At 48.7% G+C, this 20,428-nt stretch overlaps 1 protein-coding gene and 1 long non-coding RNA gene across 10 annotated transcripts; one reads left to right on the forward strand and one right to left on the reverse strand.

Annotated features, from left to right (window-relative positions):
• Nucleotides 1-313: 313 nt before the first annotated feature.
• On the reverse strand, nt 314-8,158 carry LOC311603590. Its single transcript, XR_014781144.1, has 2 exons — nt 7,992-8,158; nt 314-1,049 (listed from the first exon to the last, which is right to left on the reverse strand). It is a non-coding gene; the product is annotated as an uncharacterized lncRNA (long non-coding RNA).
• Nucleotides 8,159-8,315: 157 nt separating this feature from the next.
• On the forward strand, nt 8,316-18,264 carry CDCA4 (cell division cycle associated 4). 9 transcript variants are annotated; one of them, XM_084792632.1, is made up of 4 exons: nt 8,534-9,007; nt 12,415-12,558; nt 13,213-13,358; nt 16,246-18,264. In XM_084792632.1, exon 4 carries the CDS (start codon nt 16,252-16,254, stop codon nt 16,963-16,965), a length of 714 nt encoding a protein of 237 aa, XP_084648758.1. In that variant the 5' UTR covers nt 8,534-9,007; nt 12,415-12,558; nt 13,213-13,358; nt 16,246-16,251; the 3' UTR covers nt 16,966-18,264. The 9 variants fall into 9 exon arrangements, with proteins under 9 accessions (XP_084648761.1, XP_084648754.1, XP_084648758.1 ...); XM_084792635.1 differs by lacking the exons at nt 8,534-9,007; nt 12,415-12,558 and adding an exon at nt 8,316-8,525; XM_084792636.1 differs by lacking the exon at nt 13,213-13,358.
• The last annotated feature ends 2,164 nt before the right edge of the window (nt 18,265-20,428 follow it).

Raw genomic sequence — 20,428 nt, forward strand, 5'->3', positions numbered from 1 at the left:
GCTGGGCGTGGTGGCGCACGCCTTTAATCCCAGCACTAGGGAGGCAGAGGCAGGTGGATCGCTGTGAGTTCGAGGCCAGCCTGGTCTACAAAGTGAGTCCAGGACAGCCAAGGCTACACAGAGAAACCCAAAAAGAACTCGATCTTCCATGTACTGCCACTGATTTGGTATTTTACATGCCCGGGTGTAGATTTTCACGTAGTCATCTTCAGCAAGCCTCTTGTGGTTTTCGCCTACTCTGTTGGCGCTGTCAACTCTGCTGTCTCCAAGTGGATTCTGGTTCTCTCCAGGAATGAAGTGGGAAGACAGAAAAGGATGAACAAATGAGGATTTATTTATATGTGAGTAACAACACAAACAGGATAGAGGGGCACCAAGGAGGAGCAACAAGCCAAAGAGGGCAAATAGAAGGTCAGTCTTCTTGGTGAGGGTGGACACCGACTGAGGAGTTGCCGGCAAGAGATACAACTCCAGGCTCTCGGGCAGGCTCAGAACGGCAGCGGTTCTTCCTGGACCGAGTCCATGAAGAGAGCAGATCTCAGAATCAGTGGGCCTTCAAGGGCAGAGCACAGGAGGTCAGTCCCCAGAGTAAGAATGAGCTTCCATCTGCGGCTGGATCATAATCTTGGAGCGGCCTGTCTTGGTTCTTAAAAGCAAGAGCAGTCCTTATCCTTATTTTCTCTGAGAAGCAGTCCAGTGACTCTACAGAGAGGCTGTGTTCCGGGTTATACAGACCCAGGTGGGTCCCGACTGGCTGAGCATATACATGCAAATGACGTGTAGAGTGAGGACAAATTAAGAGACAGCTGTCAAACGCGGAGGAGAGGGAGAGCGTCAGGCCCAGCAGAAGCGTCCATTCCGGTGTGGGCTCTATTTTGTCTTCTTGCCACAGCAGGGACAGGGAGGCGGACAGGCTATGAGAAGAGCAGCAACACCTTGTGCCTGGGTGCTTGGACCAGTTTCCGGCTGCTGCTACGTTCTTCAGATTGCTGCTGTACTGGGGGCTTGTGGGGGCCCGCTCTGGAAACCCTGGGTATTTCATGCCGCCTCTGTGAGACCAAAACAGACAAACAAAAGTAACTTTCTGCTCAAGGGTTCTACCTGCAGTTACGACAGTTAAGAGGAACTGTTTGTCCTGTGTTGGCTTGACCCATCTGTACCCGATGTGCTTTATCACCTGTGGGCAGGAAATGTGCCAGGATGTATGCTTGCCCCTGATTGGATGTGGATGACAGGTACACAGGCTCAGGATGTATGCTTGCCCCTGATTGGCAGGGAATGAGCCAACCCCTGGAAAAGCCCCAGGGGAACCCCAGGTATTGTTTTCCTTCTTTGAACTTGGTTTTGCCTTGTGCACATTATGGCTTTGCTTTGTATCTTCCCCTTTGAAATAAAAAGGTACTTTTTTGGTTGTTTTGTTTTGTTTAAGTAAAAAGGTACTTTATTTTTTATATTTCAGGAACACAAAATTAAGAAATTTTTAAACTTTTTAAGGAAACATTTCAGAAAATTTATATGAAAAAAATGGATTATATTTTGTTTTGTTTTTTCGAGACAGGGTCTCCCTGTGTAGCCCTGTCTGTCCTGGACTCGCTTTGCAGACCAGGCTAGCCTCAAACTCACAGAGAACTGCCTGCCTCTGCCTCCCATGTGCAAAATTGGATATTTTTAAAGGAACAGCTTTCTAAAAAATATTTAAGGTAATAAAGCTATGGCACATTTTAAATTTATGTTATTTTACTATGATGTCTGTAATCTTAATAAGTAGATAAATTAAAAGTTCAAAATTAGGGCCACAGCCATGAGCACCAAACATTAAATACCAGAAACTGGGGTTTTCCTATCTTGTAATGCAGCAAGAAAATGACCCAAGCAAAGAGCCCCTCCTTATCTAAAGTCTAGTCATGCTAACAGAGACTGGTTTAAGAATTTAAGTCTAAGCCGGGCGTGGTGGCACCCGCCTTTAATCCCAGCACTCCGGAGGCAGAGGCAGGCGGATCGCTGTGAGTTCGAGGCCAGCCTGATCTACAAAGCAAGTCCAGGACAGCTAAGGCTACACAGAGGAACCCTGTCTTTAAAAACCAGAAGAAGGAGGAGGAGGAGGAGGAGGAGGAGGAGGAGGAGGAGGAGGAGGAGGAGGATCACTGTGAGTTTGAGGCTAGCCTTGGCTACAAGTGGAGTCCAGGACAGCCAAGGCTGTTACACACAGAAACTCTGTCTTGAATCCTCCCAAAATGGGGGAGTAGGGGGACCTAAGATGAAATAAATGGCTGGTGCGCCATCCATTTCCAGGCTTCTCCTAGACAGCAGCCCTGATGTCAGCCATCACAGGGCTGTTGACCTGTTTCCTGTCGTCTGGGCACCAGTAAACTGATGACAACTAGATCCCAATGTAAACAGGGACCTATCACAGAGTCAACGATTTAACTCAGGATACATGTCAAGGCGGGGAACGTGAGACCAAAACAGGGAAAGCACCCCCTGCAGGTTAAGGGTTCTGTCTGCAGTTAGGAAGGTTCGGTTTGTCTTGTTTCTTTAACTCATCAACACCGGATGTGCTTGACCACATGTGTGACAGAGGTGAGCAGGAACTACATCAGGACACACAGTTACTCCCTGACATGGGCGGCGGGGGTGACTGGGCAGGAAATAGTTCAGGATGTTTGCTTGCCCCTAACTTGGCATGACGGGAAAAGCAATGAATTACAGGTTTTGCCTCTTTAAGCCCCTGCAAAACTCAATTTGTGGCCATTTTCTGGGAACCTAGAGATGGACCTGGCCAGAGCTCATCCACCTGGCCAGTAATTAAAGCTTGCTTCAAAACTGGCTCTAAATTGTGGTATTGGTTTTTCACTCTCCTGATTTTTTGTTTTGTTTTTTGTTTTTGTTTTTTCCAAGTCAGAATTTCTCTGTGTAGTCCTGGCTGTCCTGGAACTTGCTCTGTAGACCAGGCTGGCCTCGAACTCACAGAAATCCACTTGCTGGGATTAAAGGCATGCGCCGCCATCGCCACCCACCTGGTTCCTCCCCCCCCCCCCCCCACCACACACCTCAACTAAGGATTAACAGTTCCCATCCAAAATGGTGGGGGGATGGGCATGTTCTGTAGTTCCTACCTGGCTCTGGTCTGTGAGGCTTGAGCTCCCGGCTGCCACCACTCCACTGGAGACCAGTCTACCCCGTCAGGGTGACAGTAACCTAACTGGGCTTGATCCTTTCCCCCACTCAGGTCAATAATGATCCCCTTTTTAAATGTAAAATTATTATTACTATTATTTTATTTTATGTGTATGGGTGCTTTGCCTTGAGGTAGCTGTTCTTGGTTGTCAACTTGACTACATCTGGAATTAACTAAAATCCAAGTCACTGGGCTCAGCTGTGAGGGGTGTTTAGTTAGTGGATCATTTGAAGTAGGAAAATCTACCTTAAACACAATCATTTGATGTTGGAAATCTGGGGGACACCTTCTTGTGGCAGCCTATGTAAAGGACAAGGTAGGAAAAAGCTTTGATCACTTACCTTCACTCTCATTCACTGGAAACCGGAGCCTACTTTTCTGGGAATTCTGGAATATGCTGAAGACCAGTAGGGACAGACAGCCTCGTGGACTGAACAACTGCTGGACTCTTGGACCTTCTTTGGGAGGCAGCTACTGTTGGGCTAGCTGGACTACAGCCTATAAGCCTCTCTAAAAACCCTTGCCGACTGGCAAGGCACAGGATATATATATATCCTCCCAGAGTCTGTCCAAAGATGTTTTTCAGCTGGCAACGACCAAGCTCCCCCACGAAGTGGTTCAACTTCTAAGTGGATAGACATCATCTGTTCTCTCACAAGTCTGTTCCCCATCCCACAGTTGGGATAACAACAAAAACAGGTTTATCTCCCATTCAGAACCCCTTGTTGATGTGCTCAGGGTTTGTGGTTGGTCTCCCATCTGGGCCCAGAACCAATTTCCAGCCTCGGCCAGGATCCTCGCTCTCCCCTCAGTGGTGAAGAGGGACCTGAAGCAGCTGATGACAATGGGTCAGCCACTTCACAAAATGGCGGCCCTGAATGGAGCTCACAGGCTCCCTTTAAAGCCAGAAAGGGGAATTCCAGTGAGGGTTAGGTAACCTTTAACATGGTTGGAGGGCAGCAGGGCAGTTACATGGGTTGCTCTTTGATTGGCTCAGGCCCAGGTGGCCACCAGGCCTCATTCTGGTGTCATGAAAGTTTAACCACAAGATGAAATAAGGGCGTCAAGCACAGATGGCCAGTCTTAAGACTTCTCCACATTCTGTGGTTATCTCGTCTTTGCCCTTTTCCCTAATTGCCTGTCTCTCAGGTGGCAGATTTGTATGGTCTGCTCCTGGAACTGATGACTCTTCCAAGTCAGGCCTGGTCCTTTAATGGAGACCAAGCTGAAAATGGAGTTTTAAAAAAAAAAAAATCTCCTTTGATTACCATCTGTGAGTTCAAATAATCCAACACTCTCTTCTGCTCTCTGAGAGCACCTGGCACAAACCTAGTGCACTTACACACATAGAAGATAAGCACTCATACACAAAATAAAATGATTCTAAAATTAAAAAGAAGATCTTTAGGATGAATGTGATGGCGCACTTTAATCCCAGCACTTGGGAAACCGAGGCAGGTATAGCTCTGTAAATTTGAAGCCAGCCTGGTCTACATAGCAAGTCCCAGGTCAGCCAAGCACCACGTAGTGAGATCCTGTCTCACAAACAACCGCACCAACCACCAACCAAAATAAAACTTGACAATATAAGCATAGCAAAAATATTCTTTTCAAATTTTTATTTGTATAGGGTTTTTACCTGCACGCATGTCTGAGTACCAGTTTCCTGCCTGGTTGTAAGCCACGATGTGGGTGCTGGGAGTGAAATCCTGAGCCTTCAGAAGAACACTCAGCGCTCTTAACTACTGAACCATCATACTAGAGCCTGCAAAACCACTGTTGTTGTTGAGACAGGGTCTCACAGTGTATTTCTCACTGGCCTGAAACTCTCTATTTAGACCAGGATGGCTTCAAACTCAGAGATCTGCCTGCCTCTGCCTCCTGAGTGCTAGGATTAAAGACACTTCAGGCTATATTTGTTAGGAGACAGTTTCCCGGGGCCATCTTGCTGTCAGGGTCAAAGCTGAGTTCATACTCCCAGGCGTAGAACCCAGCTCCTGTCCCGCGGCTTCAGGCTTCTTCATATTTGTCTGCTAACCACTGAAGGGGGTAAAGAGGGACGTTACCACTGTCCACAGGTCTGTGTTGTCGCCTGCCTTCACTTAAACCTTGCCCACTCCTTTGCTCCCCTATCATTCTAAATTCCAGGCCAAAGTCCAAGAGAGGACATGAGGGTCCCGAAACCAGGTGACCAGGAAAGGCCCATTCCTTGCTCAACCCCTAGTGTTAAAATATGGTTGGTCCATACAACACCTTGCCCCACTCCTGTTCCCATCCTTTAAAAATGTGCAATCTTCCTTCCGGGACTCGGCTCAGATCCCGAACTGGCCGCCTCCATGAGCACACAGAAAACAAAGCTTGCATTTTGAGCCTGTGTCTCTGGAGTTTTCTTGGCTTCTACCTGGAACCCAATACATTATTAATCTTTTAGATTATATCCTTTGAGCAATGTAACTTAAAAACCCACCAGAAGTATGTGCAGCTGTAAAGAAGGGCTCTCTTGAGCAGCACACACGCACAGCCCTTCGGATGTGCACTCCTTCCCCAGGTGTGGTGGCGCATGCCTTTAATCCCAGCACTGGTGAGGCAGAGGCAGGCCAGTCACTGTGAGTTTGAGTCCAGCCTGGTCAACAAAGCGAGTCCAGGACAGCCAAGGCTACACAAAGAAACCCTGTCTCAAAAAACAAAAACAAACAAAACAAACAAACAAACAAACAAAAAAGGAAAAGGAAAAGGGAACCAAGGCAGCTCAGCAGGAGTTTATATACAACCTAAGATTCCCAAGACCCAAGTGGTAGGAAAAGAGGGACTCCTGCAAGTAGTCATCTGACCCCCACATAACTAAATAAAACTGATTTTTAAAAGTTAAAACAGGGGGGCTGGAGAGATGGCTCAGTGGTTAAGAGCACTGACTGCTCTTCCAAAGGACTGGGGTTCAATTCCCAGCACCCACACAGATGCTCACAACTGTCTGTAACTCTAAGATCTGACACGCTCACACAGACAGACATGCAGGCAAAACATCAATGGACATAAAATGAAAATAAATCAATCATTTTAAGCCGGGAGTGGTGGCGCATGCCTTTAATCCCAGCACTCGGGAGGCAGAGGCAGGCGGATCTCTGTGAGTTCGAGGCCAGCCTGGTCTACAAAGCAGTCCAGGACAGCCAAGGCTACACAGAGAAACACTGTCTCAAAAAATAAAAAATAAATAAATACTGCTGGGCGTGGTGGCGCACGCCTTTAATCCCAGCACTCAGGAGGCAGAAGCAGGTAGATCACTGTGAGTTCGAGGCCAGCCTGGACTACAAAGTGAGTCCAGGACAGTCAAGGCTACACAGAGAAACCCTGTCTCAAAAAACCAATAAATAAATAAATAAACAAACAATTTTTTAAAAAGTTAAAGCAGAGGCAGAAGAGAATGCTCAGTGTAATGTGCATAGTAGGAATTGCCTTTTAGACATGTAAAAGTAGCTTTGTTAGGAACGCTACTACATCCAAGGCTGCAGCTAATAACCAGGACTCAGTGACGTCACTCACTCAAGATAACCAGACAGTCCTAGAACCCCATGACCCCCACTGGACAGTATATAAGCAGTGACCAAGAGCAATGCTCTCTGTTTTGCACATCTGGAGAGATGCCACCTAGTTCTGCCCTCCCCTGGACAGTCTCTGCCAGGAGCCTGAACCTCAAATCAAAGATGCAGAGCACTTTTAATTCAGAACATGGCAGCTCTGGAAATATATCACATCCAAAGACCTTCTAGGTCTGTGGGATCCAGCTGGAATACAGAGGTGCCTTTGATCCCGGGAGACAGAAGCACGCAGATCTCTGAGTTCCAGTCAGTGCTGTTTGGTTGAGTCAGCGAGTTGAGATACACTAACTACATGCATCTACCTTCATTTTTAGATTTATTTATTTATCATGTATATACTGCTCTGCCTGCACACCAGAAGAGGGCATCAGATCTCATGTTAGATGGTTGTGAGCCACCATGTGGTTGCTGGGAATTGAACTCGGGACCTCTGCAAGAGCAGTCAGTGCTCTTAACTTCTGAGCCATCTCTCCAACCCACCCCCACCCTCCCCCCATCTACCTTCTTGTTCAAGGCATTCAGGGATTAGGAGCACGCTGGCGAAGGAACCGGTATGGCTTTTTTTTTTTTTTGAGACAAGGTTTCTCTGTGTAGCCTTGGCTGTCCTAGACTCGCTTTGTAGACCTGGCTGGCCTCGAACTCACAGCGATCCGCCTGCCTCTGCCTCCCAAGTGCTGGGATTAAAGGCGTGCGCCACCACGCCCGGCTACCGGTATGGTTCTTAACCCATACAGTAGCCCACAATCATTTGTAGGCTCCCACATGATGAACACTCATGCGAAACAATGACACACATAAAACAAGCAAATCCCCAAATAATAGTAACTAAAAAGGGAAAGGAAAAACACGCTCAATGCTAGTGCTCAGGTCTAAGTTCGGAGGACATTCCTTTCCAACAAATAATGGGAATGGGGCCACGACGTCCATAGCCATTGATAAAACGTCCGGAATATTCCCGAACGGCACCGGCTTTCCTCTACAACGCTGCTCATTATTAGCCCAGGTGGGGAGGGGCTTCCAGTCTTTCCCTACACAGAGGCTAGCTTCGTGTGTTACTGTGGCACCCCCACTTAGGCCAACCACCGGGACATTCAACATCCACTCAACTTCCTCTCATCAATGGCGTCGAGACCTGGTGTCCCGACATTATACTTTTATTTTTCTGAGTTGGTGCTGGAACCAGGGCCACCACCGAGCCTCGTTCAACCCCTCTATACCCGGCTGAGAGGGGCTGTGCCCTGCGCCGCCACGATCGGCCACCGTAGGATCGAAGGTTACAGGAAACCTGAACGATAAGAGAGCCCGGACGACAGAAGAGACCAGGGAACAGGGACCGAGCGGCTTGCGCACGGAACTTAGGTGCTGTGGGCGGGGCCAGGCGCGCGGAGACCTGGGAACTGGGGCGGTGGCCAGGCGCGCGGAGTCCTGGGAGCCGAGCGCGCGGAGACCTGGGAACTGCGGTCGAGCCCGGGAGAGACAAGGGCCGGGGCGCGGGGCGGGGAGGCGGGGAGGCGGAGCGAGGCGCGGGGAGACACGGGAACGGGGGCGGGGCGGCCCAGCGCGCGAGCCTAACGGCTGAAGGCGCTGCGCGGGAGTCCGCACCGGCGAGGCTCCGCCTTGCGTGGGTTTGAACGGAGCTCCGCCCCGGCACTCCGCCAATCGGCGCTCGCGCGGCGGCGCCATGGCGACTCTTTGTGGGCGCTGACTGGTCCCGGCGCCCGATGGAGTGGCGGGCCTGCCTTGCGGCGCAGGTAAGCGGGTAGGTGGTTTGTCCCTTGGAGCCGCGCAGAGCACCTCCGGGGCGGCAGGGTGCCCGGGCCTCCTCCTGCGCCCGCCGCCCTGCGGCGCTCACGACGCTGCGGCGTGTTGAGTGACACATACCGAGAGCCGGAGCGGCTGGTGTGAGCCGGCCCGCCCGCCTTCCGCCCACGCTCCCTTGCTTCCGCCATCTCATCCTCCTGTGGCCTCTTCTCTCTGTGTCTTCTCTCCTGTCCTTTCTCCCCCGTCCCTCCTCTGGTTCAGCCCGCGTCGGCCCTCCACCGCACGGTTCGTGGCTCGGCTGGCCGCCGCCGCCGCCGCTGCTGTGCGTTTCCCTTCAGGGCTGCGCTCGGCCCCCGGTTTGGGGACGCTGGACTTTGCCTGGCTCCTAGCAGCGGGGAGCCCCGAGCATCTGCTTGCTGGCCAGGGACCGATTCCAAGAGGGCTGGGTGGGCTCCCTGCAGCCGCCTGCCTGGTGAGTGTTGGCCTTGCGTTCTCTTCCTTTGTTTCTTGCCTTTTGTTTCCCTTGAGAAGGTTATCGGGTGCCTTGGGCTGTCTGCCCTTCCCCTACTACAGTGGACCCCACTTCCCTCTAAACTGATCGTTTGTGGCCTGGTGGAACGCGACTGGAAGGCGTCTCGGTCTTCACCAGCCTGTCCTGAGATTAATTGGAACTTGAAAAAAGTGTCACGGACCTTTTCTAAAGTTTCTCTCCCCCGTATAGGACCAACCAAGGAAGGGGCTGCTCCCAGAACCTGGGACGGAGTACTGGTCCAGACAGCACCCGTATGTTTTTTCCTGGTGGCCTCTGTATCTGATGGACCAGGACTGAGCTAGCCGTTGACTTAAATGATCACAGAAAACAGTGCGTGCAAAATTAAGTTTGATGTCTCAAAAACCTGCGTGCAGCCGCGACACGATTTTAGAGATGAAATTAAGCATGCAGTCCCCATTTTAGAGATGCTAATCTCAAGAGGAAGGATGGCAGGCAGGTTCTCTCAGGCTGTCACCGTGGCCTACCTCTACTAGGCATAATCCCCACCCTCCCACCCCATCCTTCCAAGGATAACTTGAATAAGGGCTTTTTAGTAACTTTATACAAACTCTCAAGCAGACATAATGGGACAATAAACTCCATCAAATAGCCACGAAGTTCACTGGCCCAGCAATCTCCCAACTTGTTTCCTCCTCCCAGTTGCTTTTTGAAGAAATATTTTAATGCAGTTGTGATTTTTGTTTGTTTTGTTTTGAGACAGGGGTTCCTGGAGCCCTGGATGGCCTCAGACAAACACTGTTATCAGAAATAACCTTGAACTCTTACTCTTCCTTGTCTCTGTTTCCTAAGTATTGGGATTACACGTATGCCACTGTGATCAGCTCTGAAATCACTGAATTATGATTCACCATCCAGAGGAGGGCTTGAGTGTGGTCCAGTCTGAGGCCTGGTGGGGTGGGCCTGCTCAGGTAGACGCTCCACGACCGATGACAGTCAGAGCCCAGGAAGCTGCATTTCCACCCAGGCTCCAGGGTATGGTGCTTGTGGAGTCCTAGGCTGTCTCCTTCTCACTCCCGCCTCTGCTGCCCTCAGCGCTGTGAGTTCCAGGTCTGCCTGGCTCCTGTCATCAGCCAGTGCCTGCTGGAGAAAACCTGAGGACAGGACTGTGGGTTGACTAAGGGGTGTTAGACATTTAACAAGACGGGGAAAGAGTGTGAGATGTCAGAACTCAGCAGGGAACCTGCTGTCAGCCTTCAGAAGGGTTAAGCAACCTCAGGTCAGCACACGGGTGGCCGCAGGGAATGGCACCCAGGCCAGCCCAGGAGAGCCAGGCACCATGCAGGGCGAGCGGGAGCCTGTGCTGGTGGTGCAGGCCTTGTCAAGCCTCCCCTTTCTCTTGCTGTCGTGCTAGTTACTCTATCACCATCCTGTTCTCTTATGGCTTCGGCTCTAGAGGGACAGGTAAGCAAACAAATGTATATTCCATTCCAGGACCTGCTTGCGTATTTATTTATTGGGTGCGTGTGGGCGTGTGCTTGTGTGTATGTATAGTACATGTACACATATGTATACATGTGGCCTCTGAGGCCAGAAGAGGACGGTGGATCCAAGGAACAGGAGTCCTAAGCAGTCATGAGCCATCGTGTGAGTTCTGGGTACCTAGCCTTTCGCATCTGTAAGAGCCATCTCTCCAGCTTCTCCTTGTTTAAAAGTCATTCAATCTGAGGATGGTGAACAAGGCTGAAGACATGTCTGGCCCTAACAAGGGACGGGGCTTGGTTAAAGCTTTGCTGTGGAAGAGTTATGTGTACCTTGAGGAAAAGGGACAGAGAGGAGAGTGTTTAACTTGCAGAGTTAGTAAATCAGGAGAGGTGGTTTGGGTGCAAATGCACAAAAATTAGTGCAGAAATTGGTGTGGGCTTATGCTTCCTAGAGAACAGTTTGATGCAGTTATTAAGGGCCTTCAAGATGTTTCTGCTCTGAACCCTAGTAATAACCCAGGAGTTAAGGTACAGGAATTGAGTACCAGGAATAAGAAAACATATGCTGCTGGAAACATCTCACGATGGCTGCAGGCTGCCTGCTGTGCGTGTGCATATATGTGCAAGGAGGCGCTCCTCAGCGATGCTGGCCGATCACCTCTTAGAGATCATGAGCAGCTTGCAGTGAAAGCTAGGGCTTAGAAAAGGGTTGGGAGAAGGAATCGGGCCATTTGTCTGCTTAGACGTTTGTGGAGGTTTGTTTGTTTTGGTTTTTTAAAACAGGGTTTCCCTGTTTGACCGCCCTAGCTGTTCTAGAACTCACTTTGTAGACCAGGCTGGCTTTGACCTCACAAAGATCTGCGTGCCTCTGGCTCCTAGTGCTGGGACTAAAGGTGTGTGCCAGCACACTCAGCTTCGTGGGACATTTTTGTTTTGTGATTTTTGATTCTCTTCCAGATTGTTCACTGAGCTGTGGAAATAACCGGGAGTTGGTCTTACCGCTATTGAGCAGACTTGAGGAAGGCTCTGCCGTGGGGTGACTAGGGATGGACTGCCTAGGTGATGCACATTTCCTGTGTCAGAAGCAAGAGATATGCAGAAACAAAACGGCCTTAATTTTATGATTCTGCAGAAATGATGTCAGGCGACAAAAATAGCTTCCCAGTTTGGCACAAAAAGTGGTTTTTAAAGTCCCTGAATTTTGGTTTTCTGAGACAGTCTCGTGTTTCCATGGCAGGCCCAGAACTTGTATGTTGACCAGGCTTGCAGTGGACAGATCACCTGCCTGTAGTGCTGGCATTTAAAGCTTCAGCCGCCGCACCTCACAGCCTGTCCTCTTCTCCCCTGGGCTGCTTAGAATCTTCACTCTTGTCTAGCAGCGCCTCCTTGCTGTCTTCCCCATCCTCCTGGGTCAGAGTGCAGAGCCCCATGTGGTGGAGATTCCGGGGCTCCAGGTTCCCTCCTCCTACTGTGGACTCAGTCACGTAGCAGACTGCAAATCTTCAACCCTAGGGTGAGCTGAGGGAGCCTAGACAAGCAGGGCGGACAAGGGCCTAGTGCCTCCTGCTGTCTACTGTTCTTCAGCATTCTCAGATTAGCCCACAGTTCATTTCCTGCCTCCCGTGCCAGGCTGTGGTAGTGGGCATTTGCTTCTGTGCTCAGTCCTGAGATGGCACCAGACATGCTGCTAGCTTTTTATATCCTTGCTTATGGAGCATGTGCTGGGCAGTTACTGATTAGAGCCTGCTGCCTTCCAGGCTGGTCTTGTAAGCCCTTCTGGGCTGGTCGTTGCAGACTATGGGTCAGAATTATTTCCTGTCTGCTCCAGCCAGAAGCATCTGTATTTTATCTCTTGTAAGACCATGTGCTCATGGGGGGTTTCTGGGCTTTCCTTTTTATCACTAGTATGTTCTTAACACTGCCAACTGCTGATGAGTCTGGCATTGAGTCAACTTTCCATCCCAAAAGTGGCACTGGAGCCCCGGCTGGATTTCAGAATTGGGTGTTCTTCATTGGTTCACAAATCCACCCAGGAATTTGTGGCTTGAGGTACCAAGGGAATTCATGCTCAATATTAACTTTGTGTGCGTGGGGTGGGCGCTGGGTGTTGGTGTTAGCCCAGGCTGGCCTTTAAGGCCTGTGATTTTCCTGCCTCTTGAATAAGAGTTCATAAGCATGTGTTGCTGGTTTCAGTGTACTGTAAACTGTCTCCAAATGTGAAGTGTGAGTCTCTGAAGCCTGCTTATCTTTTCCCCCCTCTTTGATTTTTGTTTTATAACCCCTAGTTTCATGAACATTTGTAGGCAATATTTACTGGTGCATGGGCAACTTATCCTTTGGTGACTACACTACCAAAGAAAATGACTCCCTCCCCCAGCCACCTTTTGTGTGCACCCACCTCATTCATGAAGGCATTATAATGGGGTCCCAGCATGTACACATAAGCACAGCTGCTGTGATTTCATGTGTGTTATGACATGTCCTATTGGTCTTGTGCACTGTATTGATTCCTGTGCCCAGAGATCTGGATGTGATTCTGACACTGGCATTGCCGTTTCTGTGAAGGATCTCCTGTCTGAATGTTGTGTACAAAGTGTTCTGCAACATCTCTGATTGGTTTCCAAACTGAAAGCAGTTGGTTATCCCTTGTAATAGTTGCACCCCCCCCCCCCATCTCTCCAGCGAGCATCTTTTGTCTTGCAGATTGGTATTTCGGTTTGCAACATTTACAAAAGACCACCGATGACTTTTCTCTCTTCAGCTTGTACTCCACCTGCTGGTACTGTGAAAGCTAGCCAGCCGGAATCAGCCCGCTCAGGAGCCCATGTATTCTTACTCTCTGACCTTTTGTGAGTTCTCCCCACTGCAGCCTCTGATTGGCCATACTGCCCTCAAACAAGGGTTTAACTCATGTTCTATGAGCTGGTTTGGTTTGAATTCTATGTTAAATCATGAAGAGTTGGACTTGGAGAGATAACTCTGGAACAAAGAGGTGGAAGGACTCCCCAAAAAAGAACTTTTGGGACTTCCCACCCCCTAACCCAGGGTTTCTTGTTATAGTGTGACATGTTAATTTTCAATAAACCTAGTTGTTTTACCCCAGTGGATTTAAACATGTAACTTTTAAATGGGAAAAAAAACCCCTAATTTTCTTTTTTTTAAAAAATATATTTTAACTTTGATTTATGTGCATTGGTGTGAGGGTGTCAGATCTTGGAGTTACAGACAGTTGTGAGTTGCCATGTGGGTGTAGGCAGTGCTCTTAACCACTGAGTCATCTCTCCAGCTTCCCCCCTTCCCCCCCCAAGTCTAATTTTTATTATACTTGGAGTGAGGCTTGCATGACAGAGAAGTTAGAGTAGTGGAAGGGTGAGTCCAGCCTGTAGTCAGGAAGCAGGGTGGTCACATGGCATGGAACACAGGAATCAGAGAGAATACAAAGTAGAGCCGAGGTATGAAACTTCAAAGTCTGCCTCCAGTTTTACATTTCTTTCAGCAAGGCCTCACGTCTTAAAGGTGCCATAACCTAGACAGCACCATCAGCTGGGGACAAGTGTTCACATGAGCCTGTGAGGGACATTCTCATTCAAGTACAACATAGGCCTATTTATTTTTAAATATTGTATGTATGTATGTACTTGGCCTGTGTGTATGTCTGCACCACATGCATACAGTTCCTGCTGAAGCCAGAAGAGCATGTCAGATACCATGGAAATGAAGTTACAGGTGGTTGTACGCCCTCATGTAGGTGCTAGGAGTAGACTTTGGGTCCTTTGGGAGAGTAGCTGTGTTCTTAACCACAGAGCCATCTCCAGCTCCAAATCCAGAAGAAGTTACAAAAGAATTTGCTGGCATGGTGTCACATGCCTAGAGACTGGCCTGCTTTACACAGCAAGTTCCGGGACAGTTAGGGTTAGGGTGACTACCTACTGAGACCCTGGTTCAAAAAAACAAAACATAATCTTGAATATTCTTTTTGGTTTTTTGAGACAGGGTTTCTCTGTGTAGCCTTAGCTGTCGTGGACTCACTTTGTAGACCAGGCTGGCCTTGAACTCACAGTGATCTGCCTGCCTCTGCCTCCCAAGGGCTGGGCGTTTTTAAAAGACTGGCTTATTTTGTTTTTTTCAAGACAGTGTTTTTGTGTGTAGTCTTGGTTGTCCTGGAACTCGCAAAGATCTGCCTACCTCTGCCTCCTGAATGCTGCATGAGCCTGTACGAGAAGCAATTTAGGTGTTTTGTGTGTGTGTGCGCGCGCACAGGAGGGCAGCAATTTTGATATCTTCCTCATTTGCTCTCCACTTTAATTACTGAGGCAGGGTCTCTCCTGAGTTCAGAGCTAGCCTGCTCCAGGGATCCCTATCGTTACCTCCCAAGCTCTGGAGTTAGAGCTGGGCCACCATGCCTGCCTGGCCTTCACATAGGCACTAAAGGTGTGAACTCTGATCCTGTCTGTGCCTCTCGTTAGATTTGGTTTATGTTCTCTTGTGTATTGCAGCATATAGTCTGCGCATTCCTGGTGCTCTTGGGGGATCAGAATAGGCCACTGGATTTCCTGGAGCTTGAGTTACAGATGGTTTTGAGCCACCATGTAGTACTGGGAATTAAGCCTGGATCCTCCAGAAGAAGAGCCAGTGTTCTTACTCACTGAGCCGTTTCTCTGGTCCCTGTAATATTTATACATGGGTCGTAAGCTCCTTTCCTTCAGTACAAGGTAGGTGATAAAACTTGAGGGGGCAGCATGGGCAGTACCACCCGCTTGCTCCGCTGGGGATAGTCCTATAGGGAACAGTGAGCCGTCAGCACTAGGTCTCAACACTGAGCCATAAATTTTCATATGAAGTTGCAGAACTTGACACTGCATTGTTCTCCACTCCTTCTCGTAGATTGACGTAGATGTGTTGGGAGGCAGGCACTGTGCGGCCAGCACACTTGTCCAGGCAGGCTCTCGCCTCAGATCTGCACCCAGCCCCTATGGCCAGCTGGTGCCTTGTCTTGCCGTTGCATGAGTGTAAGAACAGTGTTGCCTGGGGTGTGGCGTCTGGAAGTGCTTTCCTCTGGCCCATAGTTGCAGTGGGTTGTTTCAACTGGATTATTTCCAAGTTTGGGGCAGCTGTGAATAGAGGACTGTGGTCATTCTTGTACAAGTTTTTACATGAACCTTAGCTTTCATTTCATTAGACTACTCAAGAGGTCACATAATATGTGAAGATCTGTGACTTTGAAAGAAGAAAAGGTAGCATTTTTTTGTGTGTCTATAAAAAAAATTCAAAAGTATTATTTGAAATTTAAATGTCCAGGGATTGGAGAGATGGCTTAGCAGCTAAAAGATCTTGTCACACAAGCTTAGAGACCAGAGCTTTTGTCCCAGTGCCTACATTTTTACTCTCTGTGAACTGCATTTCTGTAGCAGGGTGTACTGACATGTTTTTAACCTCAGGTCTAGGGAGACTGAGGCAAGGGGATCACAAGTTAAGCCTGAGATACTATCTCAAGGCAAGAGCAACACCTTGAGCGAACAACACATTTCTCCTATTTATGTTCATTTATCCATTCGTGAAAATTGTGCTACAACTTGCTTTGTTGTTTGTAATGGATCCTGTGCCTTAGGCAGCCTCCTAGATGGTGTCTCTGGCACTTCTGTGTTGTCACCTTTCTCTAGCTGTCAGAAACTGTCCTGGGTACTGTCAGCCAGGAGGGCGAGGTTTGCTAAATGGTGTCTTCCTTGGTTCCCACAGGACAGGATGTTTGCTAGAGGACTGAAGAGGAAATACGGTGACCAGGAGGAAGGAGTAGAGGGTTTTGGCACCGTCCCTTCCTATAGCCTGCAGCGGCAGTCGCTCCTGGACATGTCCCTGGTCAAGCTCCAGCTCTGCCATATGCTAGTGGAGCCCAACCTCTGCCGCTCGGTCCTCATCGCCAACACAGTCCGGCAGATCCAGGAGGAAATGAGCCGGGATGGCGTGTGGCATGGGATGGCACCCCAGAATGTAGAACGGGCACCAGTTGACCGCCTGGTGTCTACAGAGATCCTGTGTCGAACAGCAAGAGGAGCTGAGGGTGAGCACCCCACTTCTGAACTGGAAGACGGTCCCTTACAGAGCTCGGTTTCCGAGCTTCCCATAATCGGCTCAGTACAGGGGCAAAGGAACCCTCAGAGCAGCCTATGGGAGATGGACAACCCACAAGAAAACCGGGGAACCTTCCAGAAGTCACTGGACCAGATATTTGAGACCCTGGAGAACAAAAGCCCCAGCTCAGTGGAGGAGCTCTTCTCAGATGTGGACAGTTCCTACTATGACCTGGACACGGTGCTAACAGGAATGATGAGTGGCAGCAAGCCCAGCCTCAGTCATGGCCTCGAGAGCTTGACTGCAGCCTCTGCTCCTCCCAGCTCCACTTGCAAGGCTGACCTGGCTGAGCTGGACCATGTGGTAGAGATTTTGGTGGAAACCTGAGAGGAGGCCCTCAGGGGCCAAGGACAGGGCCACACTCCCCATGGAGCTCACTGTACTGGGACCCAGAGACAGACAAGCACTTGTTCCAAAAGGGGCTCTGACTTCTTCAACCAGAAGCCCCACCTCTGTCTGACTGAAAATATTCTGGACAGATTTTCCTCTGCAAGGTTGGCAGCCCTGGAGTTCCCTGAGGAAGACGGAGCAGATGCTATCTCCAGGAACTGAGCTCTCTGAAGCCCTGGGCTTAATTTTCCAGTTGGTGTGAGGCTGTGATCACTGCGGAGGGTGGTGTGCCACAGCTATATCTAGTCCATTTTATATTAGATAGGCAAACTTTCTAAAATTAAGTTTTAAATGTTTTTGGGCAATATTTTGTCTTAAGATATATTTTTTAAACGTTTTATACTTTAGATTTTTTTCAGCTATTTTCTTAAAAGTATATTTTTTCTACAAACATCTTCTGCTGCTACATTAGAAACATTTATAACCTAAATAATTACAACTGGTGTGTATAATTTTTAAGATTTAAATAGAAAACTTGGGGCGGGGGCTGATGAGTCTCTACACTCCCTAGGCCACTGTAGATGTAGCCAGGTGTTTACAAGAGAGGCGGCGCCATTATGGTCTGCATTGTATCAGAGTGCTTTAGGTGAGAGCCACTGCTCCCTCCCTGGGTCTGCTCTGTGCGAACCGTCTTCCTAGGCTTCAGTACGCAGCATGGTTTTATTTATGCCTATTTATATGTAAATGCCACTGACGGCTAAGGTGTTCCGTGTCTGGAAATAACAGTACCAGTTCTTCAGAGATAGCTGTGTCAGGCAGTGCCTTAAGTAGGACTTGTCTTTGGCTATTACTGTCTGGTTCCTAGCACAGCACTGTGTGTGACAGGAGGACATGGCATCCTGACAACACCCAATACCACATGCTCCACGTGTCGAGTGTATGCATGGAACTGTTGGGTACTAGGCGTGTTTGTACTTGGAAAGGGTGTGTGTCCCCACCCGTGACCTCAGTAGGAAATATTTGTGCTTGCTTGCTTTTAAAATGGTGCTCAAACATTTTTAAGGTTAAAAACAATCTGACTCCATATAATTTTAGGGTCCCTCCATCCTAGGGTGGCCCCTGTGCCGTCTGCTACCTGATCACATGTCAGACTCCTCCCCTCATGCATGACTTCTGTTTCTCATGTGCGTTTTTGGACTTCCCACCTGAGCCTAAGAGGTTTTATTTTATGTGTGTATATGACTATTCTTTAATATCAACAATGTAAACCTCACTTTATTAAAAGTATCCAGCAAATGGAATGTGTTGTGACCTTTTTCCCAGCTTCATCCTTCAAGCGAGCCTGCTTTCTCCTAGGTATTTCAGTATTTGATAGGCTGTGTGATGTAGGTGAGGAGCATTGTGCTTTGTGCTGAACAGGCAATAGGTTCATTTTCCTGCTCTCATGGCTCCCAAGGCAAACTTCTCCCTTACCTTTTAGCCCCTGCTACCTTCTCTGGGCCTGAGGGCTCTAGGAAGTCTGTAGGAATGGATGGGCAGAGCCCAGGTCTGCCAATCCTAAGGATTTCTCCTTATAAAAGCTAGTTTAAAAGGGTGCACTTTACAACTAAGCCTAAAGTCAGAATTTTCTTTTACATTTTAGTTATGGAGGGGTGTTATTTGTCACAGTGCTTGTGTGGAGGTCAGAGGACAACTTTCTCAGAGTCAGCTTTCCCTCTGGGCCCAGGAATGGAACTCAGGTCCACAGACCGCTGAACAGTCCCGCCAGCCCCTGAAAGGGATTTGCTTCTTTGAGCATTACTGCTTCCTCTAGCAGCTACAGTGTGTGCTTGGAGAATGATGTCCCCTTTAAGATGCTGCTTTTTAGGAAGTTGCTGTGAGTTTGAGTGACCAGCTTGGCCAGGGCTTTTGCACCCTGCTGCATTCCACATTTCTGCCTGGATAATAACCCTGGACTTGAGCGGGCAGTGCGCCCCAGAATGTAGCTGCCTGCTGATGTCCTGGGCACCTCTCGCCAAGTTTAATCATGCATATGACATTTTTAGAATAGATAACAAATTTGATGATTGCTTGGGGAGCAGATTTTCCATGTGCTTGCTAGTATTGTTTACAAATACTTAACTAGGAACGCAGTGCTAAAGTCCCAGTACTTGAGAAGCAAGAGGATTGGCAGGAACTCGAGTCTAATCTAGGTGACACCAAGCAGGGCCTGCGGAGGAGTAGCTGGCCAGTGTGCCCCTTGAATAACCTAGTCAGTAGCAGGCAAGAACACAGGTGCTCCTGGCCGCCTGCCCTAACAGCTGCTTTCTTGCAGACTGGCCTCAGCCGCTCATGCTCAGGACCACATGTACCTCATCTTCTGTAAAGTACTCCAAATGTGTACAAGTCCGGACCCAACATTTCACCAGGGACAGGGCTGCATCCTACCCCTCTCTAAGGATCTAAGTTAAGGGTTAGGGGGCGGGGAGTACCATTTTCTTGAGTGGTGTAGCCACTGAAAGGGTTCTCATTCTTCAAGAAATAACATTCTACCCACACCTCTGTGTGCAGCCTAATTAAACTAGGTCACATTTAAAAAAATAAGATGGACCCAGCGTTGGGGAGGCAGAGGCAGGTGGATCGCTGTGAGTTCAAGGCCAGCCTCGTCTACAAAGTGAGTCCAGGACAGTCAAGGCTACACAGAGAAATGCTGTCTCAAAAACCAAAAATAAATAAATAAGATTTGGGAAAAAGGGTTCAGAGGGAAAAGGGATGAAATGACTAAAATAAATGTATAAAATGGACATTAAAATTTTTTTCAGGGGCTGGAGAGATGGCTTAGCGGTTAAGAGCACTGACTGCTCTTCCAGAGGTCCTGAGTTCAATTCCCAGCAACCACATGGTGGCTCACAACCATCTATAATGTGATTTAATGTGTGCTGTATACATAATAAATAAATCTTTAAAAAAATTTTTTTAAATAATTGTTTTTCAGGACAGGGTTTCTCTATGTAGCCTTGGCTATCTTGAGCTTGCTTTATAGACCAGGCTGGCCTTAAACTCAGAGATCCTCCTGACTGCTGGGATTACAGGCGTGTGCCACCATGCCCAGTTTAAAATGAACATTTTTAAAGCCCTAAATAATTGAACTGCATCTATTCCCACCTGCGTCCCTCTAAATAATTAGTTAACTTTGATGTGTTTCCTTGGAGGCAGAAAGTTTGTAAAGAGGGGTCTCATAACTCCTGGGTACCTATGTTGAGGTGAGCTGAAGGCTGCCCAGCTAGATTAGCAACACTTGACTTGCTGGTCTACAGAGTGAGTTCCAGGACAACCAGGGCTACACAGAGAGGCCCTGTTGAGGGGGCTTTAGCTACTTTGTGGGTTCTTCAACCTTTCTCCACCCCCTTTATTATTCCCTTTGAACCCCAACACTAGGTATGAGAGAAAAAAAGAGAGGAAAAAATTCCTGAATAAAGTG

This window comes from Acomys minous, assembly GCF_964271855.1.
Source record: "Acomys minous genome assembly, chromosome: 8".
Classification (NCBI taxonomy): domain Eukaryota; kingdom Metazoa; phylum Chordata; class Mammalia; order Rodentia; family Muridae; genus Acomys; species Acomys minous.

Coding starts and splice junctions, on each gene's coding strand:
- CDCA4 (XM_084792628.1), top strand. CDS start 8,496: ATGGAGTGGCGGGCCTGCCTTGCGGCGCAG. Junction 8,526..16,245: donor GGGCCTGCCTTGCGGCGCAG/GTAAGCGGGTAG, acceptor TGGTTCCCACAG/GACAGGATGTTTGCTAGAGG.